The 26,968-nt window shown below is 46.3% G+C and overlaps 1 protein-coding gene across 1 annotated transcript in view; it reads right to left on the bottom strand.

Moving 5' to 3' along the window:
• Nucleotides 1-26,968, bottom strand: part of DHX40 (DEAH-box helicase 40) — a 332,526-nt gene that overhangs the window by 273,254 nt on the left and 32,304 nt on the right. Inside the window, exons 2-3 of the mRNA XM_085649399.1 lie at nucleotides 2,143-2,534; nucleotides 1,225-1,370 (exon numbers count right to left, since the gene is read on the bottom strand). Of these exons, the coding sequence (XP_085505525.1) occupies nucleotides 1,225-1,370; nucleotides 2,143-2,311 (315 nt within the window). The 5' untranslated portion in view covers nucleotides 2,312-2,534. The remainder of the gene's footprint in view (nucleotides 1-1,224; nucleotides 1,371-2,142; nucleotides 2,535-26,968) is intronic.

The raw sequence follows: 26,968 nt of genomic DNA, 5'->3' as shown, positions 1-26,968 counted from the left end.
GGACTGTTTGCAGTGATGTCACCATACGGCCTCCCTGGTGAAATGTTCAGAATTTTTCAAGGCAGTACAATTTGCATGTCAAAAACAGCCTTTTTCCTAAATGCCGCACATTTAAAACATTTAGTGATCTATTCACAAAGGTGACACGAGTTTATGGTCTAAATTACCTCATTTGTGCCTGCCAGGGATTCACAAAAGGATTCCTGGAAGGCGTAAATGCATTTAGTACTCGAAGAGTGCAGAGAAATCTGCAGTAGTATGTCCCATGCGAGGTGCATGCAGTGGGCTTCGGAAGGCATGTTTTGACATGTTAGTTTGGGAACGCCCACAAACATGCAGGTTTGTGACCATTTACTAATTGAAAGCTAACCTCTTCCTGCCTTTGAAATAGTTGTAATGCTAGGAACACCCCTTCCAGGACCGTTAAGCAAAACGGATCACTCCCACCATTGGGTGAGATGCTGAAAAAGGGTTTTCACCACAGGCAAACATGTATTCCCCATAGAGATTTTTTTTTTAGGTTCGTTTGCACACACTGCTCCATTACCCATTTGCCAAAATACTAACTATGTACAATTCCACACAGCATGAACAGGTGCCTGCGTAGGATTGTTTCATATGACATTCCCAAAAGAAAGCCTGGAAATCTGCCCCTTGCACAGATTACATGCATACTTCGGTCCCTTGCACGGATTACCATGCATACTTCTGCCCCTTGCACAGATTGCCATGCATATTTCTGCCCCTTGCACAGATTACCATGCACACTTCTTCCCCTTGCACAGATTACCATGCACACCTCTGCCCCTTGCACAGGTTACCATGCATACCTGTGCCCCTTGCACAGATTACCATGCATACTTCTGCCACTTGCACAGATCACCATGCATACGTCTGCCTCTTGAACAGATCACCATGCATACTTCTGCCCCTTGCACAGATCACCATGCATACTTCTGGGAATGTTTGTGTACAGAAAAGTAGGAAGAGTGTGTTCAGGCAGAGATGTAAATCTGCTATGGTACTATTATGCTTCTTTTCGTGAACAGGACCATTACTTGTTGCAGTAATGAAGAGTCACATTGCATCAACAGGGGCACCTGTGCTGGAATGGTCAATCATATGTCTGGTAATATACAAGTTTACTGTTGGTCAGCTTGATCTCTGTTAACACCATCGTTTCATCAATTTGGGATGCAAATATCAATGATAAAGTATGCCTACCTTGGAGGAGCAGTCATCAAAGCGAACCTGGTAACCCACTGTGGTTCCTAGTGAGCAATGCAACTCCTCGGCCACACGCAGAGCCACGGATATAGTTGCTACTCTCCGTGGCTGTGTCACGCCAATCATCCCATGCTTTGCAAACCCTGCAACAAACGCATCTAATTGTTATCTTCAAAGTAGGAAACATTAAGTGGTAGCTTAAAGAAAACTGATGGACCCATATGAACAGTTTGCACAAACTCGATTGAGAGGGCAACTTCTAGAGAACATTCTGAATCACCAAGTTAGGTTCTTAAAATGTTAAAATTATTATAGTCTATAATGACCAAAGGCCCTTGGGATGCTGATCACACAACATGTAAACAATGTATCTCAAGCCACACTGGTAACGAAAATACTTATTTGAGTCAAGTCAACCCATTGAACCCATCTTGAGGTTAAAGAAGGATACATTTTGCGATCAGCTGGATCCAAGCATGAGCGAAATGTAGATAAATACACCATGCAAACCAAACTTGAAGCTGCCTTTTATAACGTCATTGCCCCCGTTTCTTTTAATTGCCTTTCCAGGACACGAATGTGCTCCCTAATTGGTATTTAAAGTCAACAATAAAGGGAACATACATCAGACTGACTGAGACTCTAAGAACCTCATGGTGGGCATCAGTATTATTCTCTTCTCTGCCAAACAGCTTTTTACTGCACCTTTTATGTTCCCCTATTACATTTTTTTACACGAAGGTGGAATAAAATGTTTGCTTTTGTAGATTGGAATAGAACCTCGTATGATACTTGACACAGCGTTTGGCTCATATTATTTTCTTGAATTCCATCCACCCCTAGCCCTAACTGTTTTAACATTTATACAATTAAAAGGATCGTGAATGCAGTGGCTACTTATTTACACCTACCTACCTGCTTTATGCAAATACTGAGGCAGTTGTGTAGTTTTGCCACTTCCGGTCTCTCCAGTCACAATTAGAAAGTTGGAGTCATTCACCGCTTGGACCAGTTCCTTTCTGTGCGCATAAATTGGAAGGACATCCCTTTCCATTTCTTTCCGGGAACCGCGGCTTCTGTCCATTGCAGTTTCTGTTTATAGTCCGCTCCATATGGGATTAAAACAAGAAGTTTACAAGAGCAGATTACCACCGTTTTCTCGGGCAGACTAGCTTCCCTCACTGAGACCAGAATCCATCAAACTACCTCTCCTCCCAGGGCAGTGCATTCCTTGTCACACAGACAGCCGTTTTCTTTCACGCCAATGCCAGTGGTGCTCCATGTTCCCTGGTGAACATGCTTGTGACCTGTGAATACAAAACGAAGCAAATATAAAGCACTTACTTGAAGGTTCTATGGAGATGGGGAACTCAAATTAGCACCTAATAAACCCAGTTTTAGAGATGAAAGCCGTGAAGAGGGAACTTCCTTAAAATATGGACAGGAGATGCCCACTGCAGATACTACAAAACAGCAAATAGTAATGCCTGAAATCACCTTTGCCAACCTTCAACAACGAAGGCTCTAGAAGAGCGGTGTTCCTCGCAAGTCTCGGGGGAGACTGATCTATGCTGGATTTTCACAATTATCACTAAGGAATTGATTTCTGTTCGGATTCTTGTATCTAAATGTGTCTTATATGGACATCAGGAAATCTGGTATAGATCAGGTGCTCCTGTACTTATATTGCATAGCCCTGATCTCCACAAAGGATATCATCAAGGTAATACATGATTTCATTAAACAAACTACTGACACCAGTGAGTGTAGGCAAAGTGGCAGTGAAATGCCCGTACAAATGGATTACAGTTTTTTTGTAATCTTTTCTCAAAACACCTTGACAAAGTCTACATGATATTACTGATCAACTTTGAGGCACATGGGAGAGCTTACAATTTCGAGGAAAAGAACAAAAGGAACATATCAGGGGACTGCTTTTTGTCAAAAGGAGGATCATACCTTAAAATTAGAGCAATAATTACGTGCATATATGGGTTTATATATAATTTCTGAAAAGATGCTCTTTATATGGCTGGTGTAGTGGCTAAGGTCCGTGGTGCAGTAACCATGTGCCACCCCTCACCTGCTTTCATTGGTTTTGGTGTACCTGCAATACTTTCCTATCTCTTCGAGATTCTCTACATTGGGTCTGCGTGTCGGTCCCGCAATCAGCCTTCCAATCTTATCCAAAGAACTAATGCTAACTACATAACCTAACATCACCCCAGAAGAAACCACCAACACCATTAAGTTAATCAACGTAGGGGCCCTACCCCCGCCACGTCTACTCCAAAGGACTGCAACCGATCAGTGTTATGCTCACACCCATTCTGAATGCCTCTACCTCTTCTGTGACCTTCTTAGACACTTAGAAACATGCAAGTGTCCTCCCATTTCTGATGAAACCCTCTACAAACCCATACAAAGCACGCCAACTACAGACTGATCTCCCTGCTACCATACCCGACCATGGTCTTAGAGACAATCATCAACAGACGCCCTCACCGAAATCCTCAATGACCATCAACTCCTCAACACAAATCAGTCTGATATAATGAAACACAGCACAAAAACTGCCCTCACTACTGCCACAGATGACCTCATCAAGACTCTGGGCAGAGGAGACACTGCAGCCCTAGTCCTCCTGGACCTCTCCGCAGTATTTGACAATGTATCCTACCCCATCTCCATCCAACACCTACACGACATCGGAATTCTAGGACATGCACTCCGATGGATCTGCTCTTTCTTTACTGGAAGGACCCAGTCAGTCGGCCAGGCACTGTACACCTCGAACGCCTTTGACCTCATCTGCAGAGTTCCGCAAGGAACCTCCCTGAGCCAGACTCTCTTCAACGCATACATGATCCCTCTAGCCAGCATCATTCGCTCTCATAACATCAACTCTTTGTCTACCTCATGGACAAGATGCCCAGTATCGGGACCACTTTCAATACTTGCATGACAAATCGCCCACTGGATGAAGACCAACTGAGTAAATCGTGATCTTCGGGAAGAGCACTTCAATGTGGAACTCTACCTGGTGGCAAACAGAGCTACAACAGACACCCACCGCCAAGAACATCAGGATCGTCATCGACAGCAAACTTGATACGACTGCCCCAGTTAACGCCGTCAATGCCTCATTCTTCCACACACTGAACATGCAGAAAAAGATTTTCAAATGGTTACCAATCAGCACGAAAACTGTCACACACATCCTGGTCATAAGCATGCTTGACTACTGGAACACCCTCTATGCTGGGATCAACAAAAAATCACCAGAAGGATGCAGATCATTCAGAACTCATCAGCCAGAATCACTCTCACCCTTCCACGCCATGCTCGCATCACACCCCATCTGAAGGAGCTCCACTGACTCACCATATACAAAAGAGCAGAATTCAAACTCCTTACCCACACTTTCAAGGCACTATTTAACACTGGCCCAGCATACCTCAACAATTGCATCTGCTTTCACATACCTTCCAGACACCTCTGCTAGTTTGGAGTCCTACTTGCACACATCCCATGCGTATAGAAAACTAGATCCAGCAGTTGAGCCTTCGACTACATCACTCCTAAACCATGTAACAACTTACTTTCTAAGTTCCGCAAGAAACTGAAGACTAGGCGTTTCGAAAAGTCCCACAAGGCCCTAGGTTTGGGTAAAGATTCACCTGCTCAGCACCAGGATACCCACCTGGGTGATAGTGCACTCTACAGATCTTCAAAACATAACATAGATGAAACATAAATGCTTTCCAGGAAGGTATTCAATACTGCTGGAAGTGGGGTTCAAATAAACTCATTGAGATGGGTCATTATTGTCCACACGTCCTGGCCATGTCAGGAGAGCTATTTTCGGGCGGCCCAGCTCGGCCCTTGGACGGAGTGCGACATCACAGAGGCCGAGGCGCTATTCACTGAAAACCAGCTAATGCCTTTTGCTCACCTCACGGATTCGTATGGTCTGCCGCCAGGGCAATTCCTGCTCCACAGGCAGTTGATAGCACACTTCCAGCCCATTGCGGACCTCTCCAAAGGGGAGCCAGAGACACACCCGGTCATACATGCGCTTCTCCATATGGGCACCGGTCGCCACCTCGTTCGATGGTTATACAAGGCTATTAGACAACTACTTAATCAACCACTGGTCACCCTTCGATCCCACTGGGAGGAGGACATCGGGAGACCATTGCATGATACAGAGTGGGAGAGAGCCCTCGAGTTTCCCAAGAAGGTATCTCGTAATGCGCGTTTCAAAAATGTCCAGTATAACATCCTGCATAGGGCGTATCAAACCCGGCGCGCCTGCAACGTATTTACCCGGATGTACCTATCTTGTGCCCCCGATGCCGATCCCCGGATGCCCGGCTCCAGCATATGTTCTGGAGCTGCCCGTCGCTGGGTCGGTATTGGACGGCCATCCTCACATCGATCGCTGCGATAACTCAGCTCCCAGACCTACAGTTCTGGGAGGCGGTGGCCCTGGGATTGTTCCGCAAACCTAAGCCACTCAAAGCCCGCACCCGCTTTGCTTCCCTCACACTGTTGCTAGCTAAAAGGGCCATAGCCATGAGATGGCGAGACCCCCAGGGGCCAACTGGGGAGGCGTGGGCGGTGAGGAAATGGGCGGCGGCGGAGGAAGAAGCAATCAGGGAGTAGGAGGCGCGGGGACGGAGAAAGTACCCACTAGCAATGGAATGGACCCAACTACTCTTTCAGTTCACCCAAGCCTGGCCCCCCACAGGAACGCACGTGATGCCGCTGTTGCTGCCCGGGGACACCCCCCCCCCACCCCATCCACCCCCTCCAGCCCGGGCTTTTCGAAGGTCACGGCTCCCACGAATCCTGATACTCTGACCACAACACCCAATGGATCGCATCCCTCCTTTCACACCGGCCGGGTGCGCCCCCTAGCGCGGAGGCGGAGAGTAATCTCACCAGGTTAGACACAGCAGGATTGTATGAGCAACGACGTCCCCGACCCGCCCCCAGTTTTCATCCCCACGGCGTATACTAACACGCCCTACCTCGGCGCACGTACCCTGGCACACACTTCACGGTTTGTGGTTTCCCCCTCCCTAGTTCTGTCTCTGTTAAATGATTATTTCAGAATAAAAACCTAATAAAAACGAGATCTAAGTCATCCTGTGTCGTTACCGCTGCCCCCCCCCCTGACGTGGCCGGCCCCACATGGGGTTGTAGGCGGCTTGCTGTGTATTTGCCCCGCCCCCCCCTACATGCCACCTAGCACTGTTACTTTGGCCCTGCCGGCCCGAAGGGATGTAGGCAGCGGTTGAGCTGTACGACTGATGATACCAATAAAGATCTTGTTTGTTCAAAAAAAAAATTATTGTCCACACGTCCAAGTCATGGCATAAGTGGTAAATAGTGGTAGCAGATTGATAGTCATAGGGTACATGCAATTTGACCTGCACCCTAGTTTATGAAATGCTACCTACTGGCCCTCCCTAGTTTTTTCGTACAGTCCGTCATGACTGGGAGCCTCCCACTTCGATCCACCCTTGAGTGTGATAAGTATCTATGCAGTATGTTTATGTGCACATGAGGGGATGACCGTTGTTGCATCTGTTTCACTGTGCATTACTCTGTGATGCTTTTTCATCTCCTTCCGCTACACAGGTCATCTCTGCCAAGTTGTTGTGCATTTTGTTTTCATCAACAAACCTTTCACGAAGAAGCAACACCTACAAAATAATAGATGGCCAAGGCTAGTGCTCCCAACGTTAACTCAAATGTCCCCTGTGCCCATCCTTCTGTATCCTTGGTATATCTTTGGAAGAGCTATAATGTGGAAAGAGCCTGAAACTTACAACTCTATTGATTACAATGCGATGCTGGCCTTCACCATGGATTCTGAGACACTGTACTAATTATGAGATGTAAACAAGAAGGATGCACATGGATTTAGTTGGATCCCTCAAAAATGGCAAGTGCTCCACAGGACTTGCAAGTCTAGCTGGCCTATCACCAGCAGCCACTAATTCTGAATATATATTCAGCTCACCTTATGACTTCAGCACAGACTGGACTATGGTGAGTACTCGTTTTCTTCCTGAGTCCTATAATCTATCCTTGACTCTAGGACTGAGGAGGAGAGTCTGATGTTCTTCACCTCAAAGCAAGGTGGTGGCCAGCATTCTGAGGACCTATCTCAAATCCCCAAAAGACCTTCAAAAACGTAGCATCAACGCCCTTGGTCCTATTGTGAGGATCGATGCCTGAAAAAAGAGGATCTGCCCTAAAATGAAATTTTACTGCAGTCCACACAGAACTAAGATGGACTGCATTGAGATAAAGAAAGCAGTCCAATGCAAGTCAGTAGTTTTAAGTTGTTAATCATCTCTCTGTCCCTACCCTAATAAATACAAATACTTTGGGTTTAGGGCTTAGTGAGTTTTATGCTCTCAAGATCCTAGGTCCAACAACACCCACCCATAAAAGCACTCCCCGTAATCATGGGGAGCCCATTCACCACTAAAATTGAATGAATGGTGAATGTGACCTGGCCAATGATGAAGCAGGACACCCGGTGGGGCAGTGGTGCGAGGCCATGCCTTTCAATTTTTTGGTAAATCTCCTTGGATTGATTTAGAATGCAAGACATCACATGGACCAGGGGGTTCCCAGAAGAGGGATAATTTCCTGCGAGTGAACCTCTTTTGAGGATATCTTGAGAGTGAGACCGGTCACATTTGCCTCTGGTGTTTTTGCAATCCATGGAATCATCTGTGGCCGTTCCACGGGATTTAACTTGGGGACCCTCAAGTTCAGATATGTTAGTTCTTTAATTTTGGTGGGAGTCCAGTCATCCTTGAATACATCTGCTGCTTTTGGAAGCCACTGCAAATAATTTCTACATTCACAGTAGTTCCCATATGCAGTGATGCCATTCTTTGTGTTTTGGGGTCGTGGCCTTCTCCCACTGCGCAGTCACCACACACCTTGCCACACACAGAGCCAGCACCAGCACCATTGTTTACCCCTAAAGGAGTAGCTGGTGTAAGCAGGCAGGAAATCAAGGTATTGACGTGTCAAGCATTTTATATATTGCATCCAAAACCTCTCCCCAGTATGAATGCAGTTTGGGGCATTGCCAGAGCAGCTGGTCTCACTAGTCCTCAACCCTCTGCAGCAATTGTCTGACCCATTCCACTTAAGGCTGTGAAGCTTCACTAGTACCATTTTCAGTCATTTACACCAAGGCTTCCCGAAATGTGGTGCTCTTCATAGTGCTGTGTGTCCTTATAATAATCTCCACCCAATCAAACATTGCTCTACCCAGTGCACCTTTCCAATGCTTCTGGGCACAGTACTAATTAAGGTAGGTAGGTGACCTAGCAGCTAACAAATTTAAGAGGTCTGGCGCTTATCACCATGTTTGGTGACTAACCACTTTTCGAATTAAGAAAGTGTCCGGGATGCATGCAGTTTCACTGATGGGTGAAGTACCTAGATTCTGACATGGTATGGTTCACTCAGTGAGAGACCCTGCAATTTTGTAAAGTGTGTCAAAGGGACGTACTCCTTGTGTACCCTGTGTACCAAAGAGCTTCCTTTTCCTGCACAGTCACCGGCTGTCACAGGTCGCCCCATTCCCTAAACTGTGTCTCGTGCCCTGCCAGACCAAAGTCTGGATTGCCCAGTATGGGGAACAAAGGAAGCAAATGTCATAAGACCGATATCGTAACCCATACTGCCTTCGATGACCAATGATAGACGGTGACTACAAATCTCAGCTATAAAATTTCCTGTCCAAGAAGGGGACTTCTAGTTTTGGGTTCCCAACTGCCATGTCTACAAAGCACCATTGTTTCTGGATCCAGCTATGTGCCATTCTACCAAATAACAAATTTGATCATCATTAGTGTATCTATCAATTTCAGACAACCCCAAACGTCCCTCCCTCGTGGGCCTTGTTAATGTCTGACACACTACTCATTGACGCTTCCCAGCCCATATAAAATTGTTTATCACTCTTCAGAATTGCTTAACCAGTGGAAGGAGGAGCACCGATTGGAATCATCTGAAATAAGATAGCTTTTTCAGCAAGATTGCAATCTTAGCAGCAACAATTCACCCTAGCCAAGACAACCCTCTTACGTGCCATAATTTCAAGTCTTTCTGAATGTGGGAGAGAAGTCATCGCTAACCACAGAATTGATTTACTCACTCAATGAAATAGGAAACATGCTTCCAATATCAGAACTTGATCTCAAGACATCTCAATGTTTAGGATGAGGTACATTGCTAAGTTCATTTTGAAGTTAGACACCAGTGAGCCAGCTCCATGACGGTGACAAGGATATCATTTGCATTCATCATCGTCCTAAATTTAGCATTCCCAATTTGTATGCCCCTTTTGTTGTCATTGTCCCAGACTTGTTTGACCAGAGGCTTCACAGTAGTGGCAAGGGACAGGATCTGCCTCCACTGATTCCATCAAACACGAAAAGTGTCTTTTTTATATTCAACTATGGCCCACAACTTAAACCGGACTCAGTTTGAAAGTTTCAATGGTCGCAGCAAGGACTGCCAGTCCATACAGTCAAACTTATTACCGCATCAAGAAGGAGCATCAGAGGTACTTTACGCTTTCTATTGACATTCTTGATCAAGTACACAATCTTTTTGGTATTACCACGGTTGTGTCTATTGTAAAAAAAAAAAAAAAAACAACAGATTAATCATGATCCACTAACTCGGTAAAGGACCTACTCTAGACGTCTTGAGGCCTGTGAATCTTAGCATCCACAATGAGAAGGGATTATCAGCCGATATGATCTGAGCTGCATTTTAAATCGGTCTTGACCCAGGTGGGAGAATCACAGTGAACTTAAGTTTCCCTCATCACTAGCATGACATAGCTTGTGTCAGCGAACAAATTGGAAAGTCTTGTCTATATTGGTGAAATAGACACACACATGGTGTCATAGATCGAGGACTTCACATAGCATTCAGCTGGCTACATGCAAGATCACTTCAACCAGTTCAATCGGCCATTCCTACTGCTCTGTCTGGTCACGCATCAGTTTCTGCACCCGCAAGTTGTTACGATAGGAAGAGAATCAATGAGGAGATGCCTCTTCTGCAAAGTATATATATCCACGAAGAAGGCTTTAAACTCTTAACCTATGCTGATTTATTTTTTTTTAAACAGACTTTTATTGAACTTTACAGAGTAATACAAGCATATCTCTCGTCCCACAAGGCATCTGTGCCATAATGCAGATCGTCCATAAGAGTCGTCCATTAGCACAATGCAGTACAAGCAAAAGGCCCCCCACCCCGATCCCCAGTAAACCTCCCCCAACAACGCTCCCCACCCCAGCCACCCCCCAAAGCATGTCGCCAGTAGCTAATGTAGCCAAGTGAACCCTGAAGCCTCCCGCACCGCCTGATAGATTCCCCTCCCACAGGGCACAGCGAGTAAACCAAGAGATCAGGGGGAAGCGTCCTATCCCGGGTCCAGCTCTTAACCTATGCTGATGTCATGCATAGAGATGTCCTGAACCCAAGCCATCCTTTCTCATACCCTTTTGGCCCTTACTTCGTAGGTAAGCATGCGCCTCACTTTACTGCTTCCTACAAAACATTTCTGTTTAAGACTAAGAAAGCTATTTAGTTTTTCCAAACTCATTTTTTTTTTTTTAAATTACATCTGAAACATATACAGTGTGCAGATCTCATAAGGCTTTCTCAGCTACTCCACCCCAGCCTGGATCTTGGATGTGTCACTCAGATCATTTAAGATATGAAAGATCGATTTTTGAACATTTCTAGAAGTAATTGTCTAGGAGTAAAAGCTTTGCTTAGACCTAAAGATTTGTACCATTCTGATTTTAATTTTGAGTTATATAAGTGTTCCAAATCCTTAATCACATGGCTTACACAACGTATGTTCAGATTGGCACAAATTAACTTCCTTCAGTTCTTGCAAGTACTATGGAGCATTTCTTGACTTTTCAGAACCCAAAGTGTGGAAACCTATATAATGAAATAACTCTGCCAAAATTTCTACCACATCTGAAGCAGTCTTGATGATGACACGCCCCCGACTTAGCCCATAGAGAGTCAGTGAGACCCCTGTCTGTTCTTCTAGCTCTATGAACTTACTGGCTATCTACACAAGAGCATGGATCACAGGAAAACTAACCAAAGGGAGCCAAAATCTCTGCTCACAACAACTCCCCTGGTGGAATGTGCGCTCATTTCTGATTTGGGTGCTTGCCATGGGAGAAAGCTTAGGACACATACAGTTGTCTGGGACGGTGGAGCCTAAAATTAAAACAAACAATGGCAAAGTCAATATGTCTGGCTTTGGAACGCTGTTGTGATGGTTACTTAAAGGTCTCGACTATGCGGATCTTTTGGCTTTGTTAATGTTAATTTAGTGGTGTGGTGTGCAATGACCTGTCATTCCATAGTGCTGTGTGGTGTGACCCGTTAAACTATAGTATAGCACAGTATCACCTGTAGTATGGTACTGTATGGCCTGTTATCTCATGATATGGTGTGGTATGATATGGTATAGCTTGTCACTGTATAGTATGGTATGGCCTGACATTTTATGGCAAGCTATGGAATGGCCTGTCATTGCATAGTATGGTATGGTCTGTCAGTGTATAGTAAGGTATTGCCTGTCGCTGTACAGTGTGGTACGTTATGGTAGGGCCCGTCATTGTTGAGTATGGTACAGCCTGTCATTTTGTAGTGTTGTACAGTATGGCATGGCCTGTCATTTTATAGTATGGTATTGGGTAGCACTGTATAGTATTTTATGCTATGGTATGGCCTGTCATTGTAGTATTTATTATGGTATGTTATGGCCTCTCATTGTATAGTATAGTACAATATTGCATAGTATGGCCTGTCATTGTGTGGTATAGTATGACCTATCTTTGTATGGTATGGTACCGGCTGTCATTGTATGGTATGGCCTGTCACTGTATAGTATAGTATGGAATGACCTGTCATTGTATAGTATAGTATGGTAAGGTAAGGCCTGCTATTGTATAGTACGGTATGGTCTGTAATTGTATAGTATAGTATGGTATGGCCCGTCAATGTGTAGCATAGTATGGCATGGCCCATCAGTGTACAGTATGGTATGGCCTGTCATTGTATAGTATAGTGCGGTATGGTCTGTCATTGTATAATATAGTATGGTATGGCCTGTCATTATATAGTATGGTATGGTCGCTTATGGTATCATATGATATGGCCTGAAATTGTAGAATATCGGACGGTATGGCCTGTCATTATATAGTAACAATATAGTATAGTATGTTGTGGTATGGGCTATCACTGTATGATATGGTCTGTCCTTGTATGGTATGTTACGGCTGTAATATGGCCAGTCGTATAATATGGTATGGTATAGTGTACTGCTCGATTTTCCCAGCCCTATTGTGTTGACGGGTGATTAGGGTGACTTCAGTCTCTTACCATTCAAGCCTAAGGGTTAGAGTAGTGAATGAAGCCTATTTACTAGGCACTTCGACATGATCCTGTGTTCTTCCCCATAGATTAGGGCTTGCACACATATCCTAGGGGATAGATTCGTTAGTATTAGGGATAACCTGCCCTGTAGTGAGGGTATTTCATGGAGCCGTGCTGAATTCAGGCCTGGTAGGCCTCAAACGGGAGAGACTCCATCTTTCTTTCTGCTCCGGCAGCTTGAGATGCTTCTAGGTTAAGGGGGATGTTTTAGTTATGAGGTGTTATTCGCTTGGAGAGAACCGGTTCAGACCGGCCCTTATCGAAGGATTGTATTTTTCTTCATGCCGAAGACACTACATCAGGCCGGCCGGCTGGGAAAGTGTCCTTGGTACGGGGAGGTACAAGAATTTGGTGGGCGGCAGGTTACGGGCCGGAATTTTCCATGAGGAAATGCACCTCTATATTAGTGAAAGTCTGAGGCAGTTACGAGGCACTTACTTCAGTCCGTAGGCGGCATCTAGCCGTTAGCAGTAAAGCTACTACTTATTCCAGGGAAGACAGATGACAAACTTGAAGGCGGAGAAAAACCGAGAGACAGATACTCTTCTAGCAGAATTGCCAGAGAGGAGAGAGTAGCCGATGAGGAAGAGGTCCCAGTGGCTCGGAGAAGGGAGAAGGGAACAGATCCGTGACTGCGGAGGTGTGACTTCCAGGCGAGCCGAGGCACAGACGAGAAGGGAACCTAGATGACCATTGAGTGCAGGCTACACACGACTAAGGTGATGTCGACCCCTTTCTTATTAGAGTGTACAACCTAATCTTTCACTTTTCTTTGCAGGTTATGTGTTACACAGTAATGTTATGTGATTGCGTATATAATGAATAATAAAGTATCCAGTTTGTAGTGAATCAACATGTGCTGCGTGTTCTTGTATAAGAGGGTAGCCTATTCTTCTAGTCAGCTGTGACTTGACATGAACGGATGTTAACCCTGATCAGGTAAGTGGTAACTGAATAAGGGAGAGAGGAGCCCCTCGAACCAGAGAACAGGTTGTGCTCAAACTGGCAGTTCTTGTGTGATCTGATAAATAGTAAAACTGATTCCCTTGTTGTATGTTATGGTAATCATAGGATGAACTTGTACTGAGGCTGCCGTCTGGGTAGGAAGTCCTGGGTCCGTCTGGGACCGCGAGGCTGAGGCTGCCGTCTGGGTAGGAAGTCCTGGGTCCGTCTGGGACCGCGAGGCTGAGGCTGCCGTCTGGGTAGGAAGTCCTGGGTCCGTCTGGGACCGCGAGGCTGAGACTGCCGTCTGGGTAGGAAGTCCTGGGTCCGTCTGGGACCGTGAGGCTGAGGTCTGGGTAGGAAGTCCTGGGTCCGTCTGGGATCGCGAGGCCGCCACTTGTATTATAAGAGGTCTAGATATATATATATATATATATATTATATATATATATATATATAGTAGGAATTCCCTGTCCTTAGGTGGTATATATCGGTGGTTACTTGTTGTGAATAGGCCCTAGGGAGAGGGTAACGTTCTGGCTGGGTTAGAGAGGCTCTGATGAGCGGGTTCTATCTGATCCGAAAACCCAAGCAGAACATTTGGCGTCACGAACCGTTTTCGAAACCTGTGTGCGTCGTGTTGTCTCGTGTTTGCTTTCGGCGTGTGCGTGGTTTTGTTTGTATATTATTTGTGGTATACTTGTGTGTATAGTTTTTCTTCTTCTTTCTTTTCTTTTTCTTTCTTTTCTTCTTTCTTTTTCACGATGTTTTCTAGAAAGTCAAAATCTACTTTTAAGTTGCCCGTTGATATTCCCGGATGGGATTCAACGCCTTATGAAGCCTTAGCCCGTGAGTGGGCTGATTCTACTGGTTTGAGTGAGAATTGGAATTCTTCTTTGGAGCTGACGGAGCCGGCTAATGTGATTACTTGTTTACAGAAGGCACCCATCTCGAAGGGTGAGGAGATTCCCATTTTGGGGCGCAGAGGTTGGATTGTTCTGTCTGCGTACAGGATTCTGCATGAGAGGTTGTTGAAGCTACAGATATCTCTTAAGGATGTGGAAGCGCACTTTGTTGAGATTCAGAATTCTCATACTTTGTTGCGGTGTCAAAATAAGTTGCTTGCTGACAAACTTGAGACTTACCAAACTATTGCCGAGAGGGCGGCTGTGCGAATTGCTCGTTATAAATACAAGAATCGGCGCGGTCGGGTTTCGACGCGAAAGGTGCGTCTGGTCGTGGCGAAAGCCGGACTTGATTGGAATCCTGATGAATGGGATGGTAATATCTGGAATTCGAGTGATTCTTGTTCCTCGGGTGAGGAATCTGTCAAGCGCGAGTCCTCTCGCTCCGGCCGTGCTTGTAAATCTGCTTCTTGCGCCTCTGATGGTGCACCCCGTGATTGCGCTCGTCCTTCGAGCGGGGTTGATGCTTCTTCCACTGATTGTTCCTCTACGTGTACTGGTCGAGCTCCTTGTGATGCTCATCCCGCGGTCTCGGCGCATCCAGTTTTTCGTCGGAAGTTGCAGCAGTCTCCCGCTGCTCCGCAGGGTGTTTCTTTAGACTCTTTAGAGGACTTTACTCAACAGGAAATTAGTGATATTTTGCAGCGATTTCGGCAGCGAGCTGGTGAGACCTTGCTCACATGGATGGTGCGCCTTTATGAACTGGGCGCTGCTGGCATTATGTTAGATAATGGCGATTGTTTGAAGTTTTGTTCCTTGAGTTCGGATTCTACTGTACAGGATCATTTTCGTAACTATAATGGTGGTGGTCAAATTTCTTTACTTCGATTGGCGACTGAGGGTTGTAATCAAAAGTATCCTACTGAGTCTGATTGGCCTGTGAATGACAAACCGTGGTATACTTTGCGCGACGCTGCACAACGTCTCAAAGAGGAGGTGATGAAAACGGCAATTTTTCTGGGTACTGCTGACAGGTTGCTTGATGGTTCGTTGACATCTTCTGTGCGGAATCGTATTATTCGTTCTTCCCCTGTTGCTTATAAGCAGGTCATGATGACTTTATTGATTAATCAGACTGGTAACGTGTCATCTACGGTACTGGAATCGGTACGCCAACTCGGTGAGTTGGGTGAGTGGTTTAAACCTGAACGTCAGTCCCGGCCTGACACTCGTACTCCTGGTGACAATAAACTTACTAGACGTGATATCTTTTCTGGTCTTCTGGCCGATGGTGTGCGGAGGGAGGACATTGACGGTGAGACTACTGCTCGTTTGTGGGAGTTGTTTCGCAAACGTGGCTTGGATCGGAAGGATGGTGCCCGGCGTGTTCGGATGACTGAGTGTGATCGTGGTGGTTCGGACGGTAGCGGTGATGACGACCGCCGTGGGCGCTCTGTTCGTTGTGATGATCGACGTTATGTACGTGATATGTCCCCCCGTCGTGAGAGAGACAGAGAGAGAGAAGAGGAAAGAGAGAGGGGAAAAAATGATTATGTTTACAGCAGACGTAGAGATGATAGGGATCAATCCCCTGAGTTGAGGAGGAGAGAGGATCGTCATAGTTTGGCCGATCGAAACCAGCAGTGCAATGCAGAAGACACGAATCCATTTCGTACTGGGAATGGATATGAACAGGAGGTACCGATACCTAAGAAACGTGAGAGTCTTTATCCTGATTTATCCTGGTACACAGAATGCAGTAAGCATGACTAGGAAATAGGTCAAGCTCCAGTACACAGATGGGCTCACAGAGATAATAGACCCTATGTAGATATTGAAATTTATTGGAGACATCGTAATATCCAAAGGGCCCGAGCATTGGTAGATACAGGAGCGGAGGCCACTCTTATTCATGGAAAATAAAAGAAGTTTACAGGTCAGCCTTTTACAATTACCGGATTAGGTGGAAAGGAAACTCCTGCCGTTCAAACTTTACTTGAAATGAGAATAGGTAGAATCCCTAGAAAAGAATACTCTGTACTAGTAGTGCCACTCTTGGAATTCATAATTGGAATTGATATTTTGAAAGGAATGACTTTGCATTTAGATGATGGATGTTACCAATTTGGAACTACGCATTATATATCGTCCAGGCCTATACGGGTTGGTCGTTTACGAATGCCCCCCATAAAAGTTCCTCAGGCGACAAAAGTGGTTTGTCAGAAGCAGTATCGTATTCCAGGTGGTCATGAGGAGATTAGTACCACTATTCAGGACTTGGTGGATGCAGGTGTTATAGCCCCAGTTACTTCTGCTTGGAATAATCCTGTTTGGCCTGTACGTAAGAGTGATAATTCTTGGCGTATGACTGTTGATTATCGAGAATTGAACAAACACACACCCTCTTTGACCGTTGCAGTACCGGATGTCATTACTCTAATTGAAAGAATCCAAAAACATCCAGGTACATGGTATGCGTCCATTGATATTGCTAATGCTTTCTTTTCGATTCCGATTGCCCCTGAGTGTCAGGAACAGTTCAGTTTTACGTGGAATGGGCGTCAGATGACGTTTAGAAGTCTTCCTCAGGGCTATGAGATCCTTTTGAACCTGCACTTACGCCACAGCGCTATTTTCTATTTTGCCACTCTGCTTTTAATTTATCGTTTTTTAACTTGCTCGCGCTTGTGTCTGCGCTTGTATATTAATTGGTGCAGCAGCGTAGGAGGGGGATTAGGGAGCCTTACCTGCACGTTAAATTGGAACTTCACCCACATTTGTGGGACTTAGTGTCTAGGGCTTCCGGGGAGGTATACATCGCGGCGTTAGGCGCCATCTTAGGTGAGTGGTTGACAAACGGGCCGGGGACTAGGCGCCATCTTGGTTGGCGTACCAGACTTTCACCTAGGCGGCTTCCCGCGCACTGCTTCGCATCTTGCCTGCTCGGGTATTTAAGGCAATCTCTCCTCTAGCAGGTAGATCCTTTTGAACCTGCACTTACGCCACAGCGCTATTTTCTATTTTGCCACTCTGCTTTTAATTTATCGTTTTTTAACTTGCTCGCGCTTGTGTCTGCGCTTGTATATTAATTGGTGCAGCAGCGTAGGAGGGGGATTAGGGAGCCTTACCTGCACGTTAAATTGGAACTTCACCCACATTTGTGGGACTTAGTGTCTAGGGCTTCCGGGGAGGTATACATCGCGGCGTTAGGCGCCATCTTAGGTGAGTGGTTGACAAACGGGCCGGGGACTAGGCGCCATCTTGGTTGGCGTACCAGACTTTCACCTAGGCGGCTTCCCGCGCACTGCTTCGCATCTTGCCTGCTCGGCTCGGGTATTTAAGGCAATCTCTCCTCTAGCAGGTAGATCCTTTTGAACCTGCACTTACGCCACAGCGCTATTTTCTATTTTGCCACTCTGCTTTTAATTTATCGTTTTTTAACTTGCTCGCGCTTGTGTCTGCGCTTGTATATTAATTGGTGCAGCAGCGTAGGAGGGGGATTAGGGAGCCTTACCTGCACGTTAAATTGGAACTTCACCCACATTTGTGGGACTTAGTGTCTAGGGCTTCCGGGGAGGTATACATCGCGGCGTTAGGCGCCATCTTAGGTGAGTGGCTGACAAATGGGCCGGGGACTAGGCGCCATCTTGGTTGGCGTACCAGACTTTCACCTAGGCGGCTTCCCGCGCTCCACGGTAATAAAAAGGAATGGAGGATCTAGCGCGCAGCGTTGGCGCGCAGCGGTCGCGCCGTGGGCGCGCCGGAGGTGCGCCAGAGGTAAGCCCGTTTGCGCCCGTTCGCGCATCGGGCGCGCTGGCGGCTGAGACAGTGGAGTCACCCCCACCTAAGCGCATAATTTATACAAAAGAGGATTTGTGTGCTTTGAATTCTGTTAATTTGGCACAATGTCAGCTCATTACTGCCACCAACAGCCCTCAGTCTTTGACTTGTGGTCTGTTGAACGTGAGATCTTTAGGTAGGCATCATGTAGAGATCGCGCTCCTCATAGAACAATACGACCTAGATGCCTTGTTCATGACTGAAACATGGACACAGCCAGATAGTGGGGTTGAACTGGGGCAGGCCTGCCCCCCAGGATACAAGATTAGGCATAACCCACGTATTGGGGCCAGAGGAGGAGGTGTAGGGCTTATCTATAGAGAGTCATTGGATTTCTCTCCGCTAGAAATTAAGAAAATCAGGGACCTTGAACTGATGGGCTGTTCATTGAAAGGACAGGGAGGTGTACTTTTTACGGTACTTGTGTGCTATAGACCCCCTGCTGGTGCTATGTCGGCTGTGTCCGAACTTACAGACCTGATTTATGACCTATCTAATTCACATGCCAGATTATTAGTGCTGGGGGATTTTAATCTATGGCCTGGCGGTCCAACAGACTCAGCTTACTCTTGCCTCACTCAGGCGTGTAGTAACATAAACCTGGAGCAGTTGGTGGCCTCAAAAACCCATCTGAAGGGCCATGCACTGGACCTGATCTATGCCAATCATGGTCAGGTTAGGGTGGAAAATATCCTACCACAATGTTGGTCGGACCATGCTTTAGTTCTGTTCTTGGCCGACCTTCCGGAAAACCACCCAAAGTGTAGTAGCCTGGGAAATGTCAAGATCGGTAGACAATGGTCTAGGCTCCTGAGGAGTGAATCTCTTCCTAGTCTGCTCCCGGACACCTTCCACCTGGATGAGAATGTGGAGCAAAGCTATGAGATCTTCATTCAGCGTATCACGACGTCTTTAGATAAGTTGGCCCCATTAAGAAAAAGACGAGACAGGAAAAGGGTTGCCATGCCCTGGTATTCGAGAGAGCTTCTCCAACTAAAACTCCAGTGTAAACGGGCAGAGAGAAAGTGGCGGAAACATTATTTGGCATCGGATCTGCTACTTTTCAGGCGGGAATTGGCAGCATATAAGATCCAGATCAAAGGCGCAAAAGCAAGGTTCCTTGAGGAGACCTTGTTGTCAGCCTCTAATAAAGCTCAGGCCCTATTTAAAATGGTTAATGAGTTATCTCGACCGGCCAGTGCGTCCACCGCCATTCCTGCCTCTCAGTCACTTTGTGATTCGTTGGCGGCGGCCTTCGAAGACAAGATTGCGACCATCTTGAGTAAAATGAATCCTAACATCTCGGTGACCACTTCCTCGCCTACATTGGAGGTGGCGGATGGAAGAGCAAGGCTGGATAGTTTTCCCTCCCCTTCCTTTTCAGAATTTGTGGTTTTAGCTAATAGTGTGTCTTCAGGCTCGCCTTTAGACGTTCTTCCGCACAAGTTCTGGAAAGTGTTTGGGCGGGAGCTGTTTCCTCCTCTCCATGCAATCTGCTGTCAATCTTTAGGCTCTGCCCAGGTTCCGGACAGCTGGAAGCTTGCGGTAGTTTCTCCGCTGCTGAAGAAGGAATCACTGGACCCCTTATCTCCTGCTAATTATAGACCGATCTCATTGCTCCCGTTCCCGATTAAGATCCTGGAGAAATTGGTCACAAGACACCTTTCCAATTTCCTGGAAGCTAATGATTATCTAGATGCAGCGCAGTTTGGGTTCAGACCAGCCCATGGAACCGAATCAGCTTTGGTATCCGTTTTGAGCGACCTTCGTTCGCGTGCCGATCATGGTCAGGCAGCCTTTTTAGTGCTGCTTGACATGTCGGCAGCGTTCGATACGGTCAATCATGCCATTTTGACCAGGAGGTTAGAGGAGGCTGGGGTGATGGGCCTGGCCCGAGATTGGCTTGTTTCATACTTGACCAATAGACATCAGGTGGTTGCCCTTCCCCCCTTCAAGTCTACCATCAGAAGGGTAGGGCAGGGCGTACCCCAGGGTTCTGCCATCAGCCCTATTCTTTTTAATCTTTACCTCCGCCCCCTGGTCCAATTAATTAAATCTTTTGGCATAACGGTTACCAATTATGCTGACGACACCCAACTCGTCTTCTCCATTGAGGGGGAGAAAGCGGTGTCATTGGAGGCCTTCCATCACTGTATGGTCTCCACGGCAACATGGCTAAGTAACAACTCGCTGCAATTTAACAGCTCCAAGACGGAGGTGTTGCATTGCTCAGTGGATCGTGTTTCACGTCCTCTACCGCAAGACTTCTGGCCCCCTTCTGTTCAAGGCACAGTAGCAGCAGCAAGCTCGGTTCGCAATCTGGGTGTGATCATGGAACCCAATCTTCAACTTGAGGGTTTCATTGACAAAACAGTGTCTTCCTGTATGGGGCTTCTACGTACCCTACGGAAGATTCTTCCTTTGCTCCCTGCCCATGCCAGACCAGAAGTAGTGCGTAGTATCATTCTTAGTAGACTTGATTACTGCAATGCACTACTTCTGGGGGCTCCCATCACGGCACTGGGCAAACTGCAACGGGTCCAGAATTTTGCCGCCAAGCTAGCACTCTCTCGCCGACGGTTTGACTCATCATCTGCAGCCCTTAAAGATTTGCATTGGCTGCCTATTGCTCAGCGGGTCGAATACAAAGCTCTGTGTTTGGTCTTCCGGGCCTTACATGGTTTGGGACCACTCCCCTTACAGGAATTGTTCACTTGGTACAGCCCTGCCAGACTTCTCCGCTCTGCGTCAGCTAGCTTGGTAACGGTCCCCAAAATCCGGAGGAAGCGGATGGGGGGACGCTCGTTTGTCTACATGGCATCCAAGCTGTGGAACAATCTCCCACTGTCGCTTAGATGTGCTGGAGACTTTCTACCTTTCAAAAAACAATTAAAAACTCATCTGTTTCCTAGGATAGAGTAGCCTGCTGCTGTTTACACAGGTTTATTTGGATTATAGCGCCAGGATGCCCGTTGGGTGATTGGAGCGCTTTACAAATATGTTATACATACATACATACATATGTGCATAGTCCTACAATATGTCACCGGCTGGTGGCAGAGCATTTGGCTGAGGTACCGGGTCATCCACAAATTCAGATGTGTCATTATATTGATGATGTTTTGATCCAAGGCGAAACACAAGAGGAAGTTCAGACCCAATTGGACAGAGTCATTGAGTGCCTGCGTGAGAAAGGTTGGGAAATCAATCCGGATAAATTACAAGGCCCGTCCCAGGCTGTAAAATTTTTGGGTATTAATTGGCATGAAGGGCACCGTGAAGTGATCCCTCAGGTTAAACAGAAAATTCTTGATTTTGCAGTTCCGAGGAATAGGAAAGAAGCCCAAAGCTTCATTGGTTTATTTGGTTTTTGGCGTCAGCATATTCCTCATTTGAGTCAAATATTGGCCCCCTTGTACCGTGTCACTCGTAAAAAGAATGCATTTGAATGGGATAAACCACAGCAAGATGCGTTCAACCTAGCAAAAGAGGCAATTCAACATGCTTTGGATTTATGGCCCGTACGTGATGGTGAGGTGGATTTGAATGTGTCTGTACAGGGCCTTTATGCGAATTGGAGTTTGTGGCAGAAGCAAGGCAGGAGTAGAGTGCCGTTGGGTTTCTGGACCAAAAAGTTACCTGATGCTGGTGAGCGTTATACACCTTTTGAGAAACAGTTACTTGCATGTTATTGGGCTCTGGTGGATACCGAGCAACTGACTTTGGGACATGATATAGTTTTGCGACCTGAAATTCCTATCATGCAGTGAGTTATGAGTTCGCCGAAAACTCACCGAATTGGACATGCTCAAGAGGCGAGTGTGATTAAATGGAAATGGTATATACAAGACAGGGCACGTGTGGGACAGAAAGGAGTTGCATCTTTACATGAGCAGGTGGCGCGAGCGCCATCGACTGAGACTGAGACTGAATGTTCCGTACCTTTAGTACAGGAGTCTCCTGTCAAGTGGGGTAGACCTTTTGATGATTTGTCCGCAGAGGACAGAAACCATGTCTGGTTTACGGATGGTTCAGCAAGGTTCATAGGGACGAAACGGCACTGGAAAGCGGTGTCCTATAATCCGATCACACAAAAACTGCTGAGCACAACTGGTGAAGGTAAGAGCAGTCAATTTGCTGAACTTTATGCTGTTTATCAAGTTCTGAAACAAGAGTTACCTGGCACATGTCATATTTTCACCGATTCTTGGTCTACTGCCAATGGACTGGCAGTTTGGTTACCGACTTGGCATTCCCATAATTGGGAATTGCATTCAAAACAATTGTGGGGAAAAGAATTATGGCAGGAGATTTGGGAGATGCTCCCACAGAGTACTGTTACAATCTTCCATGTGGATGCTCACACCCCGATAGATTCTCTTGACAAATTTTTTCATAACGTTGCAGATGAGAAATCTAAAATTGCTGAGGCAGTGGTGGACAGGCAAGATTCTGATATTGCGGGATTGGCGAAATGGGCCCACCAGAAGGCAGGACATTTTGGAGAGAAAGCCACTAGCAGGTGCGCTGCTGATCGAGGAATTTATATTCCCCTAGATTTGATCAAGAATGTTATTTTACATTGTCCCATTTGTCAGCATATCAGACAGCGCAAAGTGCCCCAAATTGTTAAAGGTCATTTACATCGCGGGAAACTGCCCGCTCAAATTTGGCAGATTGATTACATCGGTCCACTTCCCATGAGTAGGAATTGTCAATATGTTTGCACTATTGTTGATACATACAGTGGCCTGTTGGTAGCCCTTCCCTGTAAGCAAGCTACTCAATTGAATACCATTAAAACATTGGAATTGATTAGGATGTATTATGGTGTGCCATTCCAAATTCAATCTGATAATGCATCCCATTTTCGTGGAAGATTGGTACAGGAATTCTGTGTGGAAAACAATATTGACTGGGTATTTCATATCCCATACTATCCGCAGGCCTCGGGTCTTGTGGAGAGATTGAATGGTCTGCTGAAGGAGCAGCTGCGTAAATTGACAGATGACAAATATAAGAATTGGCGAGACTTTTTGCCCCAAGCGCTATTAATTTTGAATAATCGTCCTTTTCTAAATGCTGAATCTCCACTTATGCGTTTGTTTCCTCCGAATGTTAATGCTCAGCCAAATGAAATCAGAGAGACTGTGATGTACTGGGAAATTACTCCCGGAGCTTTGGCTCCATGTAGAGCGACCCCAGGGTCGGCAGGTTTAGACTTGCATGCCATGGATGACACCGTTATAAAAGGTAAAGATCGGGTCATCATCGCGACCGGTGTTGGTGTTCATATACCACCCGGGAATTTTGGATTAATCGCCCCTAGATCGGGGCTGGCTGTAAAAGGCATTCAGGTGCTTGGAGGGGTCATTGACAGTGATTATCAGGGAGAGATTAAGGTGCTCCTGCTGAATAGCAGTGAGGCTGACTTGCTGATCCATCGAACTGACAGAGTGGCTCAATTACTCATAATGCCTGTCTTCAGTGGTGGGATGGTAAAAGGCACTGCCCCAACTTTGCTAACTGTACGAGGCCAGAAAGGTTTTGGCTCCACAGATAACCCTGGGGCCAAGGTTTGGGTGCAGTCGCCTAAGAATCCCCCTGAACAAGCAGAGGTCATCGCCACCGGTCATGACAACACCATTTTAGTTATGAGACCAGGGAAAGATAGCTGGGAAACGGTCCCGGCTGACAAATGTTACTTACGAGAATGAATAATGCCTGTATTTGATTCTCTTTCAGATCATTCTTTGGACTGTTGCTGCAGGATGTGTCGTCGTCGGACTATTTTCGGGTTGGTTCGACGAGAGAGGAGGGATCCCGTCAACCCGGGATGAGCTACGCACCCGAGTGTCGCGTTCCCTCGCTGCGTGGGATTCGTCATCGAACTTTTGGACCTTACTGGCGAAAAGGGTGACTGATGCCCCTCACTTTTGTTTGACGCCGATGAGATCTGTACACGACATCTTGGCGACCTGTCTGGTTGCTGTCCCTGCTTCGCTGGAAACTTTGACTCATATTTTTAACATTTCAAAGGCTCGCCCCAATGTTCTTCTGGGCGATTTTGCCACCCATGCGTATTGCCCCTTATGTACTGAACTACCAGACCAGATACCCCCCGTCCAGTCCCAAATAGTTACCTATAATATCACACAAGGAGATATGTGTTTTTTCCTTACGTGTAATCCTAGTGCAATTTCTGAATGTCTGCGTCTAAAATTGAAAGGTGCTACTTCCTTTACCCTTCATGAGCGAACTTTGTGCTTTCAAAGGACACCGAAAACATGTGCTTCGGTCCAGAACAATATGACTTGCAAGAGTTTGGTAGTTACCCCTAGTCATTATCGCACGATGTTACTACCTGCCGGATGGCTTTTCTCATGTGGTAATACTTCCTGGCCATATGTCCCCGCAAATATTTCTGGAGGCCCTTGTGCCATTACGAGACTCAGTTTACTGATGTTCTCGTCACATCCGAATGCCAATTCTCGTGTGATTCGAGATACAGTGATGTTACAGGAGGATTGTGACTCGTCTTTGCATTTATATTCCAAGTCTGAATACCTTAGCCTGGCTATTTCAATTATTGGTGTTCCTGCTTTGGCGGTTTATAATGCTAAATCTATTGAGAAAATGGCCTGCTGGATGGTAAAATCCATTAATCATACTTCTACAGTCCTGTCTGACATGCTGTTAGACGCCCAGGGTGAACGCAGGGCCATCTTGCAAAATCGAGCGGCCATTGATTATCTTTTGCTTAAACATGGACACGATTGTTCTGATTTTGAGGGTCTTTGTTGTTTTAACTTGTCTGATCATACACAATCCATTCGCGCTCACATTGACAAGCTACATGACTTGACGGAGGAAGGTAGAAAACACATTGACCAGGGCTGGTTTGACTGGCTCTTTAATTGGTTACCTGATTTGTATCTGTTACGTCAAATATTAGGAGGTATTCTGATTACCATCGCTGTTTTGATTTCTATCTGTTGCTTTATTCAGTGTATTCCTTCACTACTTCAATTCTGCACATTTGGTACTAGACATAGATCAGTTAGCTTTGTTTCATATTATTCTTCCACAGATGTTAGTTCTGTTTAATGAATGTATAATAGACTGAAGTCAAGGGTGAAATGTACTGCTCGATTTTCCCGGCCCTATTGTGTTGACGGGTGATTAGGGTGACTTCAGTCTCTTACCATTCAAGCCTAAGGGTTAGAGTAGTGAATGAAGCCTATTTACTAGGCACTTCGACATGATCCTGTGTTCTTCCCCATAGATTAGGGCTTGCACACATATCCTAGGGGATAGATTCGTTAGTATTAGGGATAACCTGCCCTGTAGTGAGGGTATTTCATGGAGCCGTGCTGAATTCAGGCCTGGTAGGCCTCAAACGGGAGAGACTCCATCTTTCTTTCTGCTCCGGCAGCTTGAGATGCTTCTAGGTTAAGGGGGATGTTTTAGTTATGAGGTGTTATTCGCTTGGAGAGAACCGGTTCAGACCGGCCCTTATCGAAGGATTGTATTTTTCTTCATGCCGAAGACACTACATCAGGCCGGCCGGCTGGGAAAGTGTCCTTGGTACGGGGAGGTACAAGAATTTGGTGGGCGGCAGGTTACGGGCCGGAATTTTCCATGAGGAAATGCACCTCTATATTAGTGAAAGTCTGAGGCAGTTACGAGGCACTTACTTCAGTCCGTAGGCGGCATCTAGCCGTTAGCAGTAAAGCTACTACTTATTCCAGGGAAGACAGATGACAAACTTAAAGGCGGAGAAAAACCGAGAGACAGATACTCTTCTAGCAGAATTGCCAGAGAGGAGAGAGTAGCCGATGAGGAAGAGGTCCCAGTGGCTCGGAGAAGGGAGAAGGGAACAGATCCGTGACTGCGGAGGTGAGCCTTCCAGGCGAGCCGAGGCACAGACGAGAAGGGAACCTAGATGACCATTGAGTGCAGGCTACACACGACTAAGGTGATGTCGACCCCTTTCTTATTAGAGTGTACAACCTAATCTTTCACTTTTCTTTGCAGGTTATGTGTTACACAGTAATGTTATGTGATTGCGTATATAATGAACAATAAAGTATCCAGTTTGTAGTGAATCAACATGTGCTGCGTGTTCTTGTATAAGAGGGTAGCCTATTCTTCTAGTCAGCTGTGACTTGACATGAACGGATGTTAACCCTGATCAGGTAAGTGGTAACTGAATAAGGGAGAGAGGAGCCCCTCGAACCAGAGAACAGGTTGTGCTCAAACTGGCAGTTCTTGTGTGATCTGATAAATAGTAAAACTGATTCCCTTGTTGTAGGTTATGGTAATCATAGGATGAACTTGTACTGAGGCTGCCGTCTGGGTAGGAAGTCCTGGGTCCGTCTGGGACCGCGAGGCTGAGGCTGCCGTCTGGGTAGGAAGTCCTGGGTCCGTCTGGGACCGCGAGGCTGAGGCTGCCGTCTGGGTAGGAAGTCCTGGGTCCGTCTGGGACCGCGAGGCTGAGGCTGCCGTCTGGGTAGGAAGTCCTG

This window comes from Triturus cristatus, chromosome 3_2 (assembly GCF_964204655.1).
Source record: "Triturus cristatus chromosome 3_2, aTriCri1.1, whole genome shotgun sequence".
Classification (NCBI taxonomy): domain Eukaryota; kingdom Metazoa; phylum Chordata; class Amphibia; order Caudata; family Salamandridae; genus Triturus; species Triturus cristatus.
Note: the sequence above shows the minus strand (reverse complement) of the source record. Positions and strands in the feature narration are given on the sequence as shown.